This window comes from Camarhynchus parvulus, chromosome 5 (genome assembly GCF_901933205.1).
Source record: "Camarhynchus parvulus chromosome 5, STF_HiC, whole genome shotgun sequence".
Taxonomy (NCBI): Eukaryota; Metazoa; Chordata; class Aves; order Passeriformes; family Thraupidae; genus Camarhynchus; species Camarhynchus parvulus.
The window spans coordinates 59,286,746-59,308,709 of record NC_044575.1 but is presented as its reverse complement, the minus strand read 5'-3'; the positions used below and the strand labels follow the sequence as shown (position 1 = coordinate 59,308,709).

The 21,964-nt window shown below is 47.5% G+C and overlaps 1 protein-coding gene across 1 annotated transcript; it reads right to left on the bottom strand.

The window, feature by feature from the left end:
• Positions 1 to 501: 501 nt before the first annotated feature.
• Positions 502 to 20,640, bottom strand: ERO1A (endoplasmic reticulum oxidoreductase 1 alpha). Its single transcript, XM_030949606.1, has 16 exons — positions 20,514 to 20,640; positions 12,937 to 13,056; positions 11,900 to 11,983; positions 10,437 to 10,475; positions 9,468 to 9,544; positions 9,304 to 9,377; positions 8,545 to 8,665; positions 8,119 to 8,156; positions 7,293 to 7,304; positions 6,162 to 6,188; positions 5,920 to 6,012; positions 3,218 to 3,464; positions 2,261 to 2,330; positions 2,043 to 2,129; positions 1,624 to 1,757; positions 502 to 889 (listed from the first exon to the last, which is right to left on the bottom strand). The coding sequence occupies exons 1-16, from the start codon at positions 20,616 to 20,618 to the stop codon at positions 829 to 831; spliced, it is 1,389 nt and encodes a 462-aa protein (XP_030805466.1). The 5' UTR covers positions 20,619 to 20,640; the 3' UTR covers positions 502 to 828.
• Positions 20,641 to 21,964: the final 1,324 nt, after the last annotated feature.

Here is a 21,964-nt window from a genome sequence, read left to right as displayed (position 1 = left end):
GTGCTCAAACCAGTGTCCCAAGAGACACTTCTGGCCACGGGCTCTGCTTTGTCCTTCCCAGGACTGGCTCCCCCAGCCCCAGCAGCACCTCCAGCCCTGGAGATTCCTTTATTCCTTCCCCAGCTTCATCCACACGCACACAGCCTTGAGCCAAAGAGCAGCAGCTCAGCTGGAGCTCAGGCTGCCTCACTGCTCTCCCCACATTTTCAGGGGGAAAAGCAGAGGGGTTTCCACACAGATGCAGCCTTGGAGGAGAGGCTGTTTTCCAACAGCACTGCCCACACCCAAACCTGTCCTTTTTCCCTGCTGGATGGTGCAGCCAGGGCTGGAAGGAGCACCAGGAACTCCCTGTTCCCACAAGAGGAGGAATTCTGAAGAAGAGGAGTTCACCTTGGGACAGCAGCAGTTCCAACAATGCCTTGAAGTTATTTTTTCACGCAGCAGAAGGTGGTGTAGGCACACTGTGAGTGAGGGGCTGCTTGGAATGATGGAGCAGACAAGGAATTTCCCCCAAATTTATTCAATGGCACACTTCTTGCCCCACCTCCAGCTTCCAAAGGTAAGGCCATGGGTCTGATCCATCTTCAAACAGCACAGCAATATTTCAAAAAGAGTTATTCCAAATGATCTTCCAATATATAAAATAAAATTTACATATAGTCCCCATTTTTATACCAAAAAAAATAGCTTTTTTTTCCCCTTGTATAAAATATCTCAGCAGGTTACAGACAATCATGGGACAGGAGGCCCAGCAAGTGGTTTCCATGGTTTAAGTCAGAGTGGTGGAATGATGGTGTTTGTCCTCAAATCTCTCTTTCTCCACTGAATTCACCTCATGTTTTGTAAGAGTTTCCTAAAGTTTTCCAGTTCTTTCACACTGGTTGAAACCCTGTGTGCCAGGAAAGCAAAAGGGAAATGTTACAGCAACATTCATGTAGTGAATTATTTAAAATCTGGGAGAAAGGGGCTGCATCCAGCAAAGCTTCAAGCAGCTCTTGGGAAGAGATTTGGAATTGCAGCTAAATTAGGTTGAGGTTACAACCAGGCCCTTCACTATTCCCCTGCCTCTTTTTAAAGGAAACACTGGGAATCACAGGGGAATGGGATGTCAAGGAACTCATCCTTGGAAAATCCTGTTTGCCAGAAACTCTTGGTCTCTCAACATCACAAAGAGCTCATGCATAACCAGAGTGTCCTGAAATCCCCTCCTAAAGGCCTCATTATCCTTTTCTGACAAAAACTCCTCATCCAGATGGATGCACTCTGATGGATTCCTGTTAAAAATGCCATCATGATCTGGGAATGAACTGGGGGAGAGGCTTAAGGACAGCAGCCCTTGCCTGGGATAATGTGCTCCAAGGACAGAGTCACACAGTCCCTTAAAAATGATGAAATTCTTTGTATCTCAGCATAAACTCTTCCTTGAATTCCTTACAGAAATGCAGAGTATAAAGAATATTTTAAATCATTCCAACTGTTGTACCCCATACCAACACCTGGTACCAGACTATGACCAGAGCAAGAGTCTCCCCCAAAACTGCTGGGAACTGCCTGAAATTAGAGCTCAAACTGGATGTACCACAGCAGCTTATGCAAAAGTAGAGGGCAAAGTCTCAAACTCACCTTCCAAAGGCATTAAATAAGGCCACAATTTCTTGTCTGCTCAGCTGGAATCCATAGGAAGGGCCACTCTCAGGAATCTTCTCGATGAGGTTCTCTGAGAAGAGGATCTTCAGCGCTGTGCCCAAGCCCTGTGTCTGTGCAGGGATCAAAGAGGATCCTTGAACAGCAGCACTCAAACCTCCCTCCTCCTGGGCAGCACCCTCTGAACAGGCCAAGAGGATTTCACTGCAGCCAGGCTCTGCACCCTCCCCTCTTCCTGGCTCATCCCAGTTTCCCAGGCTGAGCAAGGAAATCATCAGCTGCTCCCTGCTGCCTGCTCAGGTGAGGAATCAGCAGCCCTGAGCTCTATCCAGGAGCTGGTTAGGATCCAAGGGCCAATCCCAACCCCAGAGCTCCCAAATATTGCTGACAAATCTCACCTGCAGCTTCCCCCACAGCCGACACTTGAAGCAGCCAACACAGTCCATGATCTTGGAAATGTTCTTAAAGTGCAGCCTAAATTCCTCCTGGGGGAAAAGACATTCATGGTTGTGCACTAATTAGGGCTCCTTCCAGGTATTAATCTGAATTAATCCTGGAATTCAGTGGGACTGAGGTAGGGAAAGCCTCCTGCAGTGGGGTCCTTGGCAGAAATTACCTTTAGTTTAGCAGCTTCCTTTTTATTCCCTGCAAAGAAGGAGTTTTCATCGAAATGCAGTGGGAAGGACCTGGAAGGGAATGATGAGAGTTTCATTTCTGCCCTCCTTGGATGTATGGCTGCAGTCAGGGGTGGGCATTAACACAGGTGGGAGCCACTGGACATCTCCAGAGGGGTTTTAATCTGACATCCACTCCCAAGGAATGGAATGAGATGATTTAAGGTCCCTTCCAACCCAAACCACCCTGGGATTTTATTTTCTCTTCAAATTTGTGTTGATTGCATTCCAATTTGTATTTGATTGTATTTTCTTCTCCAATTTTAGCTGGCATCTCATCTTGGAGACTTTTTCAGCAATTTCAGGGCTGACAGAGAGAAGCACAGGAGGGTGAGGAGATAAATCAAACATTGATCACTTTAGGAGACACCCATTTCTGTCTGGTTCCAGTATCTTCCATTCCTTTTACTCCAAACTCCATCCAACAGCCCAAACCTCTGTTACCAAGATATTTAGGATTTGCTTTTTGTTGCAAACACGAAGCCAGGCCTGATATCCCACAGATGAGTCACACAGGTAGCCAATTTTAGGACTAACACGTAGGCAGTTATTAAATTCAATTCTGCTAAATCCAAAAGGCAGCCAAGGCTATTAAACCATGGGACTAATTAAACTGTGGGACTAATTACCCAAATTCTGTAATTTGCATACAGATATTATTAATGTGTTCCCAGCAAAACTACACTACTGGTTCCATGTCCCTGCTTATGGCAGGGGGCTGGACTAGATGACCTTTAAAAAGCTCTTTTCCAACCCAAACCACTCCATGTTTCTGTGATCCTACTGCACAAATGACTGCAGGAAGAAGCCAGAACTGCCTTCCTAGGAGCTTTACATGTCAGGTTAAGCACACAGAGATGGTGGCAGAGGCACTGTCCCCAGGCACTGAGTGCAATTACTTGGCCAGATGGAGAATTTCCAGCAGCAGGTGTTTCATCTCTGCATCCTGGCTCTCATTCCCGGTGTACAGCTGGAACCCAGGGCGCTCAAAGAAGGGCAGCACTTTGGAGAGGGCCCTCAGCTCAATCAGGTACAGAAAATAGAGGTTTTTGAGTCTTCTGGGCCCTTCCCCACTGGTGAGGACTTCATCAAACCTCTGCTGGAACTCCGTGACGTTGGGGCCCCATTTCTTCTCCGACCACGAATCTGAGACAGAAACAAACCCCAAAGGCATCAGAGGTGCAGGGGTTTTGTGGGACCTCCCCAAAGGTTCTTTTGATGGAGAGATCCCTAAAAAGTTCTGTGTAGAACTGAGAGACAAATGGGACATTGAATTTTTTTGGTCTTTAGGTTGTTGTTGATTTTTTTTCTCTTATCAATAGTTTAGTATGTTGTTTACATACTAGACTTAGTGTACAAAGAGAAAGGTACTAAAAAAAGTTTAAGGTATTTTAAAGTTATTTTGCTCAATTAACTTTTAGAATGTATTTTATTTCTACCTTTCTAATAATAACTAATTATGTTTGTTCACCCAATTTTTGTGTTGTGGTTCTTTCTAACCAATCACTCTGTGTTATTAATACTGTAGAAAATGGAGTAGATGAAGAACAAGGAGATCAGACAATGCTCAAAATCCTCCAGCTTGTTTTCTATCCACCTCCATACTAAAAACCCAAAACTCTGAGTTTTTCACCCTGTGATAAACTATACTAATTCATATACTAATTAACTATACTAATATAATTAATACTAATAATTAATATAAATAATATATAATATATAATATATAATATATATAATATAATATAATATAATATAATATAATATAATATAATATAATATAATATAATATAATATAATATAATATAATATAATATAATATAATATAATATAATATAATATAATATAATGTAATATAATATAATGTAATATAATATAATATATATAATTAGTGCTAATAATGAATATAATTTATACTAATAACTAATACTAATTCACTATACTATTATTTCACACACTTGTAGATTCCAATTCATCCCAAAGTCTTGGAAGCTTTCTCCATGGATGAAGGTTAAAAGCAGTGTTCTCCTGGGGGTGAGGACATCTCAGGACAGGCAGAGAAATATTCCCTGTGCCCTGGGTTCCAGCAGGGTTTAGTTCTGGTTCATCTCCTCCTTCCAGGGAAGTGGTGAATGGGATTCCAGGCAGGCAGATCCCAGCTTTTCCAAGCCACTGACCCAAAACCACAGAATCATTAAGGTTGGAAAAGACCTCTCCAAGATCAGCCTTTGACTGAGTCCAACCTCTGAGCGCCACATCCAGGGATGGTGATCCCACCACTTCCCTGGGAAGCCCTTTCCAATGCTTGACAACCCTTCCAGTGAAGAAATTTTCCCTGAAAACTGTTCAAGGGAGGCAGGATTGTAACTCAATTCAAGCCCCAGCAAACACAAAACTCCTGCAGACTTTTTTCAGGTAGTTCCTGAAACTTCCTAACAAGCAGGGACACCTGAGAAGAATTCTTGATGATATGGAAAACCAAGAATGGAGGAAAATGACCTCTATTTTCCATTTTCAAGCCCACAAAGAATATTTCTGTTGCACATTTTACCATGTATCTAAGATTATTCTATAAAATACATAGTGGAAGATACAGAAGTCATCCCAAGCTGATGCTGCAGCCTCCAGCTCATCTCTTGCCTCTGATGTTTCCCACATTATCCCATCTCCCAACTCCAACCTGGCCTGACTCACATCTAGGTGAGGTCCAAATGGGCTGTGGACACTTAAATACAATTATTTAGCTAAATCTAAATGGCTTGCCCAAATTCCAACAGCAAAAACCTTGATTTTCAAGCCCAGGGTTGAAATTGGGATTCCTCAGACAGATATTTATGGGCCAAAGCGTGGGAAGGAAATGGAAACGGAAATGAAAATGGGAATGGAAGTGAAAATGGAAATGGACATGGAAATGGCTGCTGGAAATGGAAGTGGAAATAGAAGTGGAAATGGACATGGAAATGGAAATGGAAGTGGAAATAGAAATGGACATGGAAATGGAAATGGAAGTGGAAATAGAAATGGACATGGAAATGGAAATGGAAGTGGGAATAGAAATGGAAATGGACATGGAAATGGAAATGGAAGTGGAAATGGACATGGAAATGGCTGCTGGAAATGGAAGTGGAAATGGAAATGGCTGTTGGAAATAGAAATGGACATGGAAATGGAAATGGACATGGAAATGGAAATGGCTGCTGGAAATGGACATGGACATTGAAATGGCTGCTGGAGATGGATCAATGGGCCTGGGAAAGCCCAGGCAAGCATTTCCCAGTCCAGGTGAGGTTCTTGCTGGACTGACCATCATAAAATCAGGCTGGGAAGGGACAGCCTCAACCCTCAGATAGAAACTCACTCCAAAGTAACTTTGGAAGAAGAACAGAGGGAATATTTGCTGGAAGGGCTGGTACAGAACATGCTGTCAGACCTGGAGGCATGAGGCAACTGCATCCCTAACCCTGTTACAGCAGCTGGGTGCTGGAAAGAGCACACACAGGCCTGAGTCCTGCTGGAACAGGCTCCAAGCAGCATCTGGCAGAGCCATGGAGGTGTCAGTGGGGAGTGAGGCAGGAGAGCTGGGGCAGGAAGCAGGATTTACCTTGCAGGAGGTACCTGGCACTCAGGTGGATGTTGATGCTGGCGTGGAGACCCGAGATGAGCCTGTAGAAAGCTCTTTTCTCCACACAGACCCCTGCAAAGAAAAGGGCAGTTTAAGACACTGAAAGCACTCACTGGATTGTGAGGTAGGAATCTAATCCCACTGAGAGTAGCCACTAATCCCACCATTTCCCATTTCCTGTCCATCTCAGGAGGAGCAACCATGTTCAGAGCAAGGATTACCTTTGAGCCACTTGTAAAATGTGTGCCCTGGAAAGAAATGAAAACATATCAGTGAGGGTACAGCCCAAGCCTGATGCCCTGAATCCACCTCCAGGCTGGCCCCAGAGGAGCTTCTGCCCACTCCAGTTTGCAGAAATTGGGAAAGGAGCATTAAAAGAGCATGAAAAGAGTTTTCCTGCCCACCCTTGTGAGTGATGCTTCCCTAACACGGCATGGCAGCAGCTCAAACAGCACGTGGGCTTTGCCCAGGGGGCTGGGGGGGCACAACAGCCCAGTGCTGGCAGAAACAGGGATCAGGGATTGCTTTCCTCTTCTGGCCACAGTGGGGAGAGGGATATTTTTATAAAACAAACAAACCAACCAACCAAAAAACCACAGAGTGCAAGCGAGCGTGCAGCATGGCACAAGTCAGGGCTTCACTGTCCCTGCTCTGCACAGGGAAGGGATCTGGAGATCAGGATCTGGGGATGGCCTGGAGACAGGAAAATGCTGTGGAGAATGGAGAACTGCAGGGAATAGCCCTTCCCAGGGCCTGAGGGAGTTGGGCACCCCTCTCCTACAGCTCCAGATAACCCCAAATTTGGATTATGAGCCTGTTCAAAGCTTTCTCAGTAATAAGCACTGAAAAAAACCCAGGACAATTCCTGTTCCCAAAGGCTTCTCACACTTGAGTGACTGCCTTCAGCCTGGACTTGGGCTGTTAAAAAATGCTGGAGGACTTTTTAAACCTTTCACATGAAGGAAGCTCACAGGGATCTCCTTTCACTCTGCTGAGCAGGGACAGGACCCAGGGAATGGCTGCAGCTGTGCCAGGGCAGGTTTAGGTTGGATATCAGGGGAAGGTTCCTTCCCCAGAGGGTGCTGGCACTGCCCCAGGGCTCCAGGAGTGTTTGGACAGCACTCCCAGGGATCCCAGGGTGGGATTGTTGGCGAGTCTGTGCAGGGCCAGATCTGGACTCTGATCCTTGTGATCCCACTCAGGATTTCCTATGATGCCATGCCTCCAATTCCTGGTTTGCCTGATGAATGATTTTGCTAACCAGGTGCACTATCTGATGCACAGCCTGTGACAGCAGGATAAGGACACCCCTCTTGTTTCTGTTAGCAGTAAAAACAAACAGTGCCACTCACCTCCGTCATCTCCTGGGGGAAAAAAGCACAAGTGGTGGAGGGAGAGAGAGAAAAAGAGGATAAAAACATTACACACAACCAAAATTAAGCTCCAAAGCACAAGCACTGCTCTGACAAGAGAAGGATCCTCTCCAGGGAGGTTTGGGAATGTTCTGAACACAGAAACCCCAAGTGCAGCACTGAGGGCACCGGATGAGAACAATGCTGAGTAACCTGACCAGTGCAGGAGGGATCAATATTTGCAAAGGAAGTAAAAGCTGATATTTCCAGGGACATTGCACGTCTCCTTCAGCAGGAGAAGAGCCACCCCTTCACACCAGGGTCACAGGAGGGGGATGAACAGCTCCATAATCTGGGGGGAAATGAGGAGCTGGTGGCAGAGGGTGCTGCTGGAGGTTGATGATGTTCTCTTGTTCCCAAACCCCTTCCCTGCTTTCACTGACACTGCCTGGCCTTGGCTCTAGGGCAGAGCTGCTCTCTGGGTGGTTCCATGGAGGATCCCAGCCAGGTTCTCATTTCCATCCATCACAGGTGGTTTGGCACTGCCAACTTCAGACACCAGGGAGCCAGGGAGAGCTCAGGGGTCAGCCCTGCTCCCAGCCCCTCCAAAACTCACCCATTTTCCAGGACTGGAAGATCAGACATTATTTCTCCACAATGGATGCTAGAAAAACCCACCTCCAGGTGCCACAAAATTCTACACTTGGTCAAGAGCTACAAGATGTTTCTGATCCAGCAGGAGAAGGAGCCCAGAGAACATTTACTGCTCCTGGAGCTGGGATCAGTTCACTACTAACCCACTTAGTGAGATAAATCAATGACTCACCTCTGCCAGATGCCAAGGGTCTTTTTACATTCTGAGGCCTAGGAGAAGGAAAAAAATGATTTAAATAAGAGATGTAAATAAGTTACTGTCTCTTGTGTGCACAAACAGAGCAGAACAGAAGTAGCTACTTCAAACAGCCTGAGGGGATCTAAAATCCTCTTCCATGCTTTAACTTTGCTCAGGAAAGGAAAGGATAGAGCAAAATGTGGGTTTCTGTGGGGGATTGGTGGTGCTTTCTCCTTTTCTTTAGAAAAAAACAGGCAGGAAAACTCAATTCTCTCCTTTGGGGCCAGCCACATGACTTGTCCCTGGTGCATCCCACCCTGCACAGGCACTGGAGCAAAGAGGAGGATGAGGATTCATTTCTACCTCTCTAAACAAATCAGCACCCTCAGGTTTGTGGAACTGGTCCCCCAAAGCACCTACTTGAAGCAGTTTTCTTCATAAATGCTGTTCCAAATCTTCCAGGCATCCGGGCCCTTGTAGCCAGTGTAGCGTTCTGGGTTCAGGAGCAGATCCACGTACTCAGCATCAGGAGAATGGATGTCTGTGGAGCACAGCTGCCTCAGGGACAGGATTTTCTCAGGGAAAATGACATTTTCCAAAGCTGATCCAGCCACCTCTGCCCCACCTTGCTAAACACAGCAAGGCCCAGAGCAGCAAGGAAGCTTTGTCAGAAATATTTGTGTCTTATTTTCAAACTACTGAGGTCAGGGAGGTGGGAAGGAGCAGAAATGCAGTTTTGATGAAATATTACACTTTGGCCTGGAATTGGGGCTGTTCAGCCTGGAGAAGAGGAGGTTGTGTGGAGCCCTCACAGCAACGTTCCAGGATCTGTAGAGGCTACATGGAGTGGGAGAGGAGCTCTCACTCAGGAACTGTAGGGACAGGACACAGGGAATGGCTTCCCACTGCCAGAGGGCAGGGTGGGATGGGATATTGGGAAGGAATTCCTGGCTGGGAGGGTGGGGTGCCCAGAGAAGCTGTGGCTGCCCCTGGATCCCTGGAAGTGCCCAAGGCCAGGTTGGTCAGGGCACGCTGGGATAGTGGAAGGTGTCCCTGCCATGGCAGGGAGTGCAATAAGATGGGCTTTAAGGTTCCAACCCAAACCATTCCATGATTTAAAGCTCTGCAGAAATGCATAAATCCCATGCAAGCCTTGCCATCCCTGCCAGGTGCCCATACCATCAGCCTCACAGAAGCTGTCCGAGGAGTCGTCGTGCTGTGCCCACTGCAGCACTGCCTGCCGTGTCTCCTTGCTGCAAAAAACGTGGGGAAAACTCTCAGAGAGGGCTCTGATCCCAGCTTTCCTTCAGGACAAGGAAGGATTATGGCAAAAGAAGTCAAACCTCAAAGAATCATCCACAGCTCCGAGCCTCTTGGCTTCCTCACACTCCTCGGCGAGGCTGTTGGCTTCTTCCGAATACTGGGTTGGAAAGCAAAGGGGTGGGGAGGGATGATGATTAAAAAAAATTTTTTTTTCGGTTTTAATTTAGCCTTCAATGCACTATTAACACAGGTTAAGCCCCAGGAAGCCTTTCATGATTCAGCCCCACTGTGTTTGCACAGGATGTCCCAAAGGTTTGTGCAATGCTGATGAGTCTTGCAGGGACTCGGGGCAGCCCTGGCACTGCCTTGGGAGCTCTGTGTGCCTGGTGACACCAGCTCCTGGAGAGGTGGCAGAACACCTGGCTCCAGCACAGCCACCTCACAGGCTCTGTGCTCTCCAAGCACCTGAAGAGAGTAAAAATTCAAGTCTAAAGAACATCCTGACATTTCCTGAGCCATGCTCAAAGCCCGGGGGCAGTTTTGGGTTCCTCACGACAAAAAAGACTTGGAGGGGCTGGAGCATGTCCAGGGAAGGGAATGGAGCTGGGGAAGGGTCTGGAGCACCAGGAGAGGCTGAGGGAGCTGGGAAGGGGCTCAGCCTGGAGAAAAGGAGGCTCAGGGGGACCTTGTGGCTCTGCACAGCTCCTGCCAGGAGTGGGGGGTCAGGCTCTGCTCCCAGAGAACCGGGACAGGACACAGGGAAATGGCCTCCAGTTGTGCCAGGGGAAGTTTAGATTGGCTATGAGGGAAAATTCCTTCCTGGAAAGGGTTGCCAGGCATTAGAAGGAGCTGCCCAGGGTGGTGGGGGAGTTCCCATGCCTGGAAGTGATCAAAACCCACGTGGATGTGGTACTTGAGGACACGGGGCTGGTGGGGTGACAGCTGGGCTCGGTGATCTTCCAGGTCTTTTCCAACCTTGTCACTTCTATGGCACAAAACTGGACCACAAAATAAACCCCCCTCATCCTTTCGTGCTCAGCCACACCCACCTTGTAACTTCCAGCTCTGATTCCATCAGGGACTTCATCCTGAAAGACAAAACAAAGCAAGTGCCACCTGTGGGGCAGGTGAGACCCCTCAGCCCCATCTCTGGGAAAGGTTTGGGGTGTCACCACAGCTGCCAGAGGTGACAAGGTGACCACAGCACTCAGCCCAGCTTGCAACACATCCAACCCCCTCACTCCTCCCCAGACCAAGGAGAAGCAACATTCCTAGTGGTTTATTTTGAATTTTTTTTTTGTTGCAAGATTCCTGTTCTCCAAAGGTCTGCAGCTTTCCACAGCTGCTACATCAGGTTGTGCTTTGCTTATCCCAGCAGGAATTTGGGGAAGCCAGGCCTGGCATCACCTTCCTGGCAGGAGCCCAGGTGCCTCCTCAGATTTTTCATCTACCAGCCCCTGACACATGACATTCCAAACTTCCCTCTGACCATTCCAGCATGGAATGTCAGCCCCACACAACCAGCCCCAAAATTCTCCTCAACTTCCATTTTCTCCAGGAGTAGGAAGACAACAGAACCACTGCTACAGGAGCAAATAGTGTGATGGTAAAAAGAAAAAAAATTAAGCAATAAGAGTTATTTTTATTGATTTCAGGATGAAATGGACCCAAATCAAAATAATTAAGAACAGCAGGGACAGTCAGCTCTTAAAATAAGAACAACTTTCAGCTAAAACTTAGGTAATTGTAACTGCATCACATTACTCACAATCACTACCAAAAATAGATATTTTTTTACGGAATAAAAAGTATTTAAACAACATTTAGGGTTATTTTGAGGTGTAAAAAAAAATCATCATTCCATTTTAGAACCCAAGAGTGAGGGAGTAAGACAGTCTGTGCTGGCTGTCAACACCAAAACATGAAATGTCCCCAAAGGGGCCACCAAGCTGTGACTCCCTCACCTCCTCAGCCCCTTTTTTGGGCAGACATCTGCAGTCAGGGTGTTTTCTTACAGCTGAGGGAACAAATCCCTTTTGTCCAGGATGCAGGGACCACAGTGCCCTTGGAAATGGGATGCTCAAAAAGCCTCTTCTCCTACAACAGGGCTGGAAAGCTCTGAGACAAACTCCTCAACCAAAACTAAATCACAGTGCAGCTCATGGGCAAAAAATTCTGTCAATTAACACAAAAACAATAATGGATTTGCCTTAAAAACTACTTACTAATGGAAAAAAAAATTTAAAGGACCAGGAGATGTTTTTGGCTGTTTGCAGAGGGTCAGCTGTTAAAATCCCAGCCTGCCTTGAAACTTTAATTAGTATTATTACAGAATTTAGGATTTTGGCCTTTCTTATGGCCACCAGTGTTGCTGCACCCATGAAAGATCCATCAGAGCCCCAGTTTTGTTGTAACTAAAATAACAAAGTTCAGTCACTTCTCTGTTGTTTCCTCTTTCTCTGCAAAAGTTAAATTAAAAAAATATATGTAAAAGAATGGATTTGGTACTTACAGAGGGGCAGGGCTGTACAGCACAGTCTCTCATCCCACAGTGACTGTTGTCCTCCCAAAAGGGACAAGGTTTCTGTAGGTTTACCTGCAAATAACACATCACCCATCAATAACACATCTCCCCCATGCAGCCAAGCCAACCTTCCACTCCCCAGTTTTCCAAGAGAAATCCAAGTTCTGCACTTGTTTGTTCCACACCAGCAACTCCCTGGTGACCCAGATTGATAACATCACTCACAACTTTGTTATCAGCACAGGTTTAAATCCTTTTAATCCTTGCTTGGGTCTTTCTGCTGGGGCTTTCCCACCCAGACATTTCCATAATTCCAAAATGTTCTGAGGGCCAGAGCTCCCTCTGCTCTGGAGCCAGGCTGGGAGAGCTGGGAATGTTCCCCTGGAGAGGAGAAGGCTCCAGGGAGAGCTCAGAGCCCCTGGCAGGGCCTGAAGGGCTCCAGGAGAGCTGGAGAGGGACTGGGGACAAGGGATGGAGGGACAGGAGCCAGGGAATGGCTCCCAGTGCCAGAGGGGAGGGTACCAAGAATCATTCTTCCAAAATAATTAATATTTAACAAGATTTGGTGGGTTTGGAAGAGAAGGGCATAAAGGGAATCTGACTGAATGGGAGCAGAATCCACCTCATGGAATCCAATCCATGGAATGTCTGGCAGCAACAGCCATCAATGAACCTGAGGGCCTGGAACTAATGCAGGTTTTCCATGTGAAATCCTCTCATTATGGATCACTGCTCATCAGCATCTTTAAGTCACAGCTCACCAAAGGAAGTCCTCTCATTAATGTGTTGCTTAAGAGGGGAAAATGGATAAGAAAATATCTTTGAAATCCTCTTAAAAGTACATTGCATCTTATTGAGATTCTCCTCATAACAGAAGGGTCCAACTGACTGACTGCACCCTTAAAAGATCAGGGTTAAAATGCAGGTGTCTGATTTTAAAAAGATCAGCAGTAATTTCATAGGAGATTAAAAAAAAAAAGACAGCAGCACACAAATAAATACAATTCTTGCAAGAAGAAAATGACCTTGTAGTATCTGAAATAGTCACTTTGCAGGAGTTCATTCAGTCTAGGAAAAAGTTTGTAGTTGTTGAAGGCATCGATGGTTTCTACATCACAGGTGCAGTCATCTAAATAACCAGTAACCTGGGGGAGAAAAACACAATAAAATCAAAATCAACAACATCAAAAACAAGAAATCAAATATAACAACTAAATAAATAACAAATATAAACAACTCAGCCAGGACTTTTTAACACTGAAGACAATTAAAAAATTCATCATTTTCTTTCCTTTTCCCAGCAAGCCAAGTTAAGTTAAAGCAGAATGGACATGGCTGCTGTGAGCACAGGCTGCCAGCTCAGGTCTCTCCTGGATGAGCCTCAGGAAGCCATTCCTGGAGGATAACAGGGAGCTGAGAGCTGCAGTTTGCATGTGGGACCAGTTAGGCAACAATGCCACAAAGCCAGCCCCAAAGAAAGTCCTTGTGGTTCATCAGCTTTGGTTTGGTTTGGTTTGGTTTGGTTTGGTTTGGTTTGGTTTGGTTTGGTTTGGTTTGGTTTGGTTTGGTTTGGTTTGGTTTGGTTTGGTTTGGTTTGGTTTGGTTTGGTTTGGTTTGGTTTTGAGTGGTTTGGTTTGGTTTTGGCTTGGCTTGGCTTGGCTTGGCTTGGCTTGGCTTGGCGAGAACCCCAGCAGTGTGAGCAGAGGGATGGAGCAGCTCTGCTGGCAGGAAGGGCTGCAGGAGCTGGGATTGCTCACCCGGGGCAGAGAAGGCTCCAGGCTGAGCCAAATGCAGCCCCCAGGGCCTGAGGATTTACAAGGGATGGGGGGACAGGACCCAGGGAATGGCTTCATCTGGGATAGATGGGATATTGGGAATTCCTGATGTGAGGGTGGTGAGGCCCTGGCACAGGGTGCACAGAGCAGCTGTGGCTGCCCCTGGATCCCTGGCAGTGCCCAAGGCCAGGCTGGACAGCGCTTGGAGCAGCCTGGGATGGTGGAAGGTGTCCCTGCCATGGCAGGGGTGGGATGGGATGAGCTTTAAGGTCTCTTCCCACCCAAACCATTCCATGGTTCTGTGATTAAGTGCAGCAGTCCCTCTGCTAGCCTCAGAGAGCCATTTGGCACAAAAACATCTGTTCTACATCTGATGGATCCTTCTTGCATCATCCTGAACAGCTCGACAGGCTTTGTGCAAGCCCTGAAGGAAAAAAAAACCCAACAAAGAAGCAGTACAAATTCAGCAGTGGTTTCCTGACACATCCATTACTGGCAGACTACAAAGTTGCTCAACACAGAAGTAGTTTTGCTTCTCCCACACCCCCAGTGAGTCCTTGGGGAAATCAGAGAATCCTGGAATCATTCAGGTTGGAAAAGATCACTGAGTTCAACCATTCCCCCAGCACTGACCATGTCCCAGGTGCCACATCCACAGAGGTTTTAAATCCCTCCAGGGATGGGGACTCCAGCACTGCCCTGGGCAGCTGTGCCAGGGCTGGACAAACCTTTCAGTGAAGGAATTTTCCCTGATATCCAATCTAAACTTGCCCTGGCACAACTGGAGGCCATTTCCCCTTGTCCTGTCCCCCGGCTGTGCCCTCCTGGCAGGAGCTGTGCAGAGCCACAAGGGCCCCTGAGCCTCCTTTGCTCCAGGCTGAGCCCCTTCCCAGCTCCTCATTCTCCCCCTTCCCACCCCTCAGGATTCTCCAGCCCCTTCCCAGCTCCTCAGGGATTCTCCAGCCCCTTCCCAGCTCCTCAGGGATTCTCCAGCCCCTTCCCAGCTCCCTCAGCTGCTCCTCACAATCCAGAAGAGCTACACAACAACTGAAATAAAATTCTATTTACCACGATGGAAATGGAGCAGAGAGGAGGATGCAGAAATGGAGCACAGAGTCACATGAAATGGGGAGGTGGGGGAAAAAATAGCCAGAATTCCCCACCCCACTGGAATAACTCTGTTTGGTTGAGGCAGCATGATTTGGAGGCTCGCTCATATTTTCAGTGTTTACACTGCAGCTCAGTGTGTCACCCTCACACATTTACTGAATTCTGTCCTGCATTTTGCACAGTAATGAAGATTAACAGTGATTTAAGATTTCCCCTAACCTGAATCACCCTTGTAAAAACAAACAGTAGCAATTTGCTAATCCAGTTACTCAATTTAAAGCTGTTGCAAATTTATATAGACATTAAAAAAACACATCAAAACAACAAACCACAGGCACTAACCAACCACATTTTTATTTCCTGAAATCTTTACATCCTTCAGGGCAGGAAGCTTAAAGGTTGGGTCTAAAAGTGACCTAAAAAAAGATTTGGGGATAATCTTCAGCTGTTCTCTGTATCCAAAGGAATGACATCCCTGTAAAAATGGGAACACTGGAGCTCCCACCAAACCCCCACTGGCAGCACCATTTGGGCCAGGTCTGGTTTTGTTATGTCTGGTGACCAACTGAAGCCAGAACCAACCTCATCCTGAATAAAATCCAGAGATGCAAAACTAACATCACTTTTTTTTCTTGTCAAGCCAAAAGAGATGACAGCAGCTCACGTGGACTTAATTTTATTCGGTTGGCACACCCTGCAGGGCAATTAAATAATTCAGTTTGCAGGCTGAACACTGCATGGAACTACACACAAGAAAGATTCTTGACTGAAATGACATGAAAGTTACACACTGAAAGATCTGAGCTTGGGGCTTCAGCTGCAATCTTGTAATCTAACTTTGTCTTCTTCTAATGGTAGGAAAAGATGTCAGAAAACAGGACAACAGTGCAAGAGGAGCTGGAAATAAATGCATTAATGGATAATATCACTGTACTACTTTTCCCACCAGTTGTCTGTGCTCTCCCCCACTAGGGAAGCACTGCAGATGATCCCAAAATCCTTAGAGGACTGGATGGGGGTTGTGCCATGGAGCTCTCCAAATCCCAGTTTATTGGTGGGATCAGCCTCAGGGTCACCCTCAACACACCTGTGGGGGCAAGGGGCAAAGGGAAAGGTGCTGGGAAAACTCCATATCTGCTCAATCTTTCTTCCTCCAAGGATTTCAGCCAGAATGGGTAAAAATGGGCAATTTCCCCAGCCCGTGTGTGCCCAGCCTACAGCCAGAGGACACAGAAGAGAAGCAGCACCAAGAGCTGAGGCTCCTCAGGGCCCTGGTGAAAGCCCCAGTGATGCCCAGCTTGAAGCTGAGTCACTTCAAGACTCAGGGAAGTGGCAGTGCCAAATCATTTGGCAGGACCTGTCTTCATTTCAGAGGTTCCCTCTTGCTCCATGACCCCCCCAGAACCCATTTTTCAGCCCTCCCTTGGTTTGGGACTTCACCTCCTGCTGCCAGAGCAGCTGAGCTCTGTGTCAAACGTGCCCTCCTGTGGGTGGTACCTCAAAACACTTCCTCCCACCCCACAAACAAAATATTTACCTACATCCTCAGCCTGTGCCAAGGAGAGCAGCTATTTGAGATAAACCAGGGATGGATCCAGCCCCCAACACATGCCACGAGCCTGCTGGCACCATGAATCACCCAGCTGAGGGGTTTGCTCCACCTGCCCTGGCTGTGAGCAGCTGGCAGGAGGCTGAGGGGCAGGGCAGGGCTGGGCTGGGCTGTCCCAGTGGGACAGAGCAGCAGGAGTGGCTCTGGGTGCTGAGTGAGCTCCAGGGTGATGTGCCACAACCCCAAAATCCAACCTCCACCTCGTGTGCTGGGAACACCAACAGCAGGGACTGTGCAATCCCTGGGTTTGGCCTCTGCTTCAGCCTCCTTCCCCTCCATGCTGCTCCTCCCACCTCCTTCTGCGGCCCTGAGTGTCACAGGAACATCCCCTGAGCAGTGGATTTGGGGATTTCTTCTCGCTGTGTCCCACACCACAACCTGGCTGGAAAGAAGGAGAACTTTTCCCTGCATCTCCCACCACAGCCTGGCTGGAAAGAAGGAGAACTTTTCCCTGCATGTCCCACCACAGCCACAACAGGGCACAGGGAAGGGAGTGCCACAGAGGCTGAGGGGTTGGGTTTAGCCTGTACCAACTTCCCTGGCAGTGCCTGCTCCTCTGGACAAGTCCCAGGCTGATGGTGAGCAAGTGCCTTCCCTGCTCCCTCAGCAGAAGTTTCCTGGCACAAAGGAGTTGGACTTCCTTGATCCTTGTGGGTCCCTTCCAGATTCTATGAAATTATTTCCCTTTCATCCTTGCCAGTGCACTTGGAGCAGGTTGCTGGCAGCCAGCTGAGCACAGTCACTCCTGCACCTGCCCTGGAAGCTTTATCTGCCACTCCAGGTGCTCTGTCCCCTTCTTCTGCCCAGAAAACAAGGACTAGGTTTCCCAGAACTCACACAGAAGCAAATCTCACATGGGAGCATCAGGATGGGGTCAAACCAGGGCCTGAAGTGCTGTCACAGCATCCCTGAATGGTTTGGGTTGGAAGGTACCCTTAAGACCATTTAGTTCCACCCCCTGCCATGGGCAGGGACACCTTCCACCATCCCAGGTGCTCCAAGCCCTGGCCTTGGACACTTCCAGGGATCCAGGGGCAGCCACAGCTGCTCTGGGAAAACTGAGCCAGGGCCTCACAACCCTCACAGCCAGGAATTCCTTCTCAATATCCCATCCATCTCTGCCCTCTAGCAGTGGGAAGCCATTCCCTGTGTCCTGTCCCTCCATCCCTTGTGAATCCTCTCTCTCCATCTTTCCTTCTTTCCACCTCCCTTCAGGTACAAGAAGGTCACAATTAGACCACCCTGAAGTCCTTTCTTCTCCAGGCTGAACAATCTCAACTCTCCCAGCCTTTCCTCCCAGGAGAGCTGCTCTGATCATCTTGGTGGCCTCCTCTGAACTCCAACAGCTCCATGTCCCTCCTGTCTGCAAGAACCACAGAGCAGGACACTGTTCCAGGAGGGATCTCACCAAGAGGGACAGAATGTACCCCCAAAGATCTTCTCTCCACCTGGAAACTCCTCCTGAAGAGAGAAGAGTTCCTCTCTCCCAGAGAAATGGGAGCTGTGCTAGGAATGAATCCCTGCCCCAGAGGCTGCTGAGTGAACACAAGGACAGCCTGAAAACCTGCCCAGGTCCCAGGGAGGAAACTCTCCATGGCCAGACTCACCCCTAATGACAGCATCCTGCCCACAGAAACATTCCCAAAGGCAACCAGCCCTCTGCCAGACAGGAAACCTTCACAAAATCCCCTCTACCAAACACCTGCAGCACATCCTTAATGCAGCTGCATCAGCCTGTAAACAGCAAATGAACAATAATTACCAACAATATACAGGAGACATCCATGGCTGACTAAAGCTGTGATGCAAACAGGAATATCTCGAGGGGGGGATGAGCTGCCTGTAAAATTTGAGGGGATTTTGATATTGGAATTTTAATCAGAGCTTGGGAAGAACAAAGCAGTATTTGAAACACCAGTGTTTGTAGCAACAGATGGATGTTTCTAATAAAGTTTTCAGGGCTGCTTGGTCTCTAAGGAAGGGAGGTAAAATAACAGTGACAAAAAGCAGGTGAGGCATTGCCCTGGGTGCAGGCAGACAGGAGAGCAACACCCATTCCAGAACCACAGCCTGCTGAAGTCAGCACTTGGAATATTGCTGGAGCAGCACTCCCAAAAGTGGCCCTTGTCACCTGTCCCAGCACAGGCTGGCAGACAAGTCAGAGCTCTTCCAGTCACCCACACTGAGGCTTCTCCACCTCATGAGACAGCAGGAGATGTTCACAGGAGGAACCCAGAGCTGTACCAGGCCTTCAAGGAGCTAAACAAAGGAGGGCAAACCAGATAATTTAAGGCTGGGCCTGTATTTTCTTTGGTGGCAAATAAAAACCACCAGACCAAGGGGATCAGCAGATTATTTTTAACCAAAAGATGAGGCAGCCCTCAGGTGGGATTTAAAAGGGTTGGTGGTTAGAAAGGCTGAGAAATTCTGCCCTACATGACACCTTTTCCTAAAGGTAATAAAAAACCCCTGCCCTAAACATTTGTAGGGAAAAGCAGGCTGCTCCACAGAATGAAAAGTGCATTGCAACAACCCAGCAGTGCACAGAGCAGCACACAAGCTCCTCCAGCCCCAGGAAAAGAGCCTGGCAGTCACTGCCATTCCAGAATGCCAGTTCAGTTCGTGGTTACAGCTCCTTATCCCATTCCACACTCCTGACTCAACATTCAAACATCTCTGCTCACAGGAAACTGCAAAGAAAAACCCAGCAGAGATCCAGAATCTAAAGGCATGTTTTTCAATTCTTTATCAGCAGAGTTTTTATTTACCATTTCCACAGGAAGCTGAAAGTGTCAAGAGCCACCCCAAAAGGCAAAGCCAAAGCCAAGAGTGTAATTCCATTTGTTTTCTTTCTCCATTCTCAATTCCTGACCCACATTTAAGGTCTAGAAATTTAATACAGCAAGAGTAGCCTTTATAAAAGCTTCCTGTTTTTAAAGGCAACAAAAAAAAAAAGGGGCTGAAGACATTGTGACAGCTTCACTCCTTGATCTTGCAAATGTGCTTATCACAGGAATTATTCAGGTTGCAAGGGACCTCAAAAACCATTTTATGTCACTCCCTGCCATGGGCAGGGACACCTTCCACTTGGTTACTCCCCATCCAAGCTGGCCTTGGGCACTTCCAGGGATCCAGAGGCAGCCACTTTGCTTGTGCAAAGTGGTGTCAGAAGGAACTGCAGTGATCTCTTCCTTAAATCCAGGCTTGGCACCCAGTTCCCTCATTTCTGTACCTCAACAGAAGCTGCACTGAGTGCACAGTGACACCCCTGGCACACAACAAGAGGAATTAACCCCGGAGGAGTTTTAGGGAGCAGAGCAGCTCAGCTCCCACCTGGGCATGGCAGGGCAGGGTGGCAGGAGAATCCTGGACAGCAGAGCTAGGAGAGCAGCAAGGCAGGAGAGGGGATGAAGCAGCTGCCAGGGATGGCAATGATATCCCTGAAACATCCCAGGAGAGGCACCTGGGTAGCTGGGGAAGAAATGCTCAACAAGTTGGAGAACTCCCCTCTACTGATGGGAGTAGGGAGAGAATACAGTTAAGGTGGCATGGAAGAGAACCACAGAATCCTGGAATGGTTTGGGTTAGAAAGGACTTTAAAGCCCATCCAGGCCCACACCCTCCCATGGCAGGGACACCTTCCACTGTCCCAGGTTGCTCCAAGCCCTGTCCAGCCTGGCCTTGGACACTTCCAGGGATCCAGGGGCAGCCACAGCTTCTCTGGGCACCCTATGCCGGGGCCTCCCACCCTCCCAGGGAACAGTTCCTTCCCAATCTCCCATCCATCCCTGCCCTCTGGCACTGGGAGCCATTCCCTATGTCCTGTCCCTCCATCCCTTGTCCCAGTCCCTCTCCAGCTCTCCTGGAGCCCCCTCAGGCCCTGCAAGTGGCTCTGAGCTCTCCCTGGAGCCTCCTTCAGGTGAACACCCCCAGCTCTCCCAGCCTTTCCACCCAGCAAAGCTCCCGCAGCCCTCGGAGCATCTCTGAATCCTCCTCCGCACTCTCCCCAGCAGCTCCACTGCCTCCCCACGCTGGGCACCCCCGAGCTGCCCACCGACCCCGAGCCCAGCCTCCCTCCCGCTGCCACCCGTGCCCGGGCCGTGCCCACCTGGCAGAAGCAGCTCGGCTGGGCGCCGCGGGGCAGCGCCAGCAGCCCCAGCAGGACGAGCGGTGCCCGCAGCCCCGGCAGGACGGTCACGATGGTCGCCGCCATCTCCGTGCGCGCTGGGGCCGGAGCTCGGCGGGGCCGCCCCGCTCGCACCGCCCCGCCCGGGGCGCGGCCCGGCGGCGACGCGCGGAGCCGCACGGAGCGAGGGCACAGCGCGGGCACGGCCCGGCCCCGCGGGCGGCGCCGGCGGGGCACACCGAGCGCTCCGCCGCGGTTTCATTTACTGAGTTTAACAACAATAATAATCCGGTTTGTCGGATTAGGGTTTGGGGTTTGGGTTTTTTTGACTCAAAGGTGTTTTAAAAAGTTTTATTCTATTTTTAGTTTCGTTTGAAGGGTGAGATAACGCAGATGTTATAATTCACGCTATTACAATCAGAAGCTATTTATTTCCTAATTATACTATAATATACATATTATACTATACTATACTATTATATTATATTATATTATATTATATTATATTATATTATATTATATTATATTATATTATATTATATTATATTATATTAATTATTATATCTAATAATGTAATATATGTATTATATATAATATCATATACATAATATATTATATATAATATGTGTGTATTATTATATGTATATATCATGTACATATTATGTCATATTCTACTCATTACTATATACAATGATATAATATATGTAATATAGATACTATATGCATATTATGATATGTATATATAATGTACATATTATATGATATTATATTATATTAGTTATGTTATACATATATTATAGTGTATATTTCTTAATTGCACTCTATAATACACTATAAGCGTTTCTTGGTCTATCAGTTTTGGCCACACTGAATGTTTTAAAGCTAATAATTTAAATTTACTTTTTTGTGGGTCTTAATACAATGTATCTTTTATAGTTCTATTTTTCTAAGGTATTTAATTTTTTTTGTAAGGCCGTCCTTTAAAACTTCTATTTCTCTCTTAACAATATCTCTCCTATTCCGTAACATTTCAAAATTAATATTTCTTACCTTAAAATTTATATACAAATACATGCTATATAAAAACCTTTGATCAGGTTTAAAAATTTTCTACAAATCTGTTTTGTAGATAAAAGAAGGACAATATTTCCAGTGCTGGGGTGCTCCTGGCCAACAGCCCAAGAACACTCTGGTGTGTACAGCCAGTGTTATCTTTATCCTGTTATGCGCTGAGGTACATGAATATTCATGTGTCTCATGCATTATTCAAACATTCTTTCAGACTTTCTGATGTTCTGGGAACTCCTTTGTTCGACTTCTTCACACTCTGGCCCATCTGCATGACATCCTGGGTGTCAGGTCAGTGTGTTTTAGTTCTTCTTGTGTCTCCATCCTGCTGTTTCACATCCTCTGATAAGGATTTAGTATTAAAC

Excerpts from the sequence above, each read along its gene's own strand:
- ERO1A (XM_030949606.1), bottom strand. The coding sequence starts at position 20,618 with ATGGCGGCGACCATCGTGACCGTCCTGCCGGGGCTGCGGGCACCGCTC. Across the intron at positions 3,465-5,919 it reads TGCCAGGTACCTCCTGCAAG|ATTCGTGGTCGGAGAAGAAA; the intron begins GTAAATCCTGCT and ends TTTCTGTCTCAG. Across the intron at positions 890-1,623 it reads TTATTTAATGCCTTTGGAAG|GGTTTCAACCAGTGTGAAAG; the intron begins GTGAGTTTGAGA and ends CCTGGCACACAG.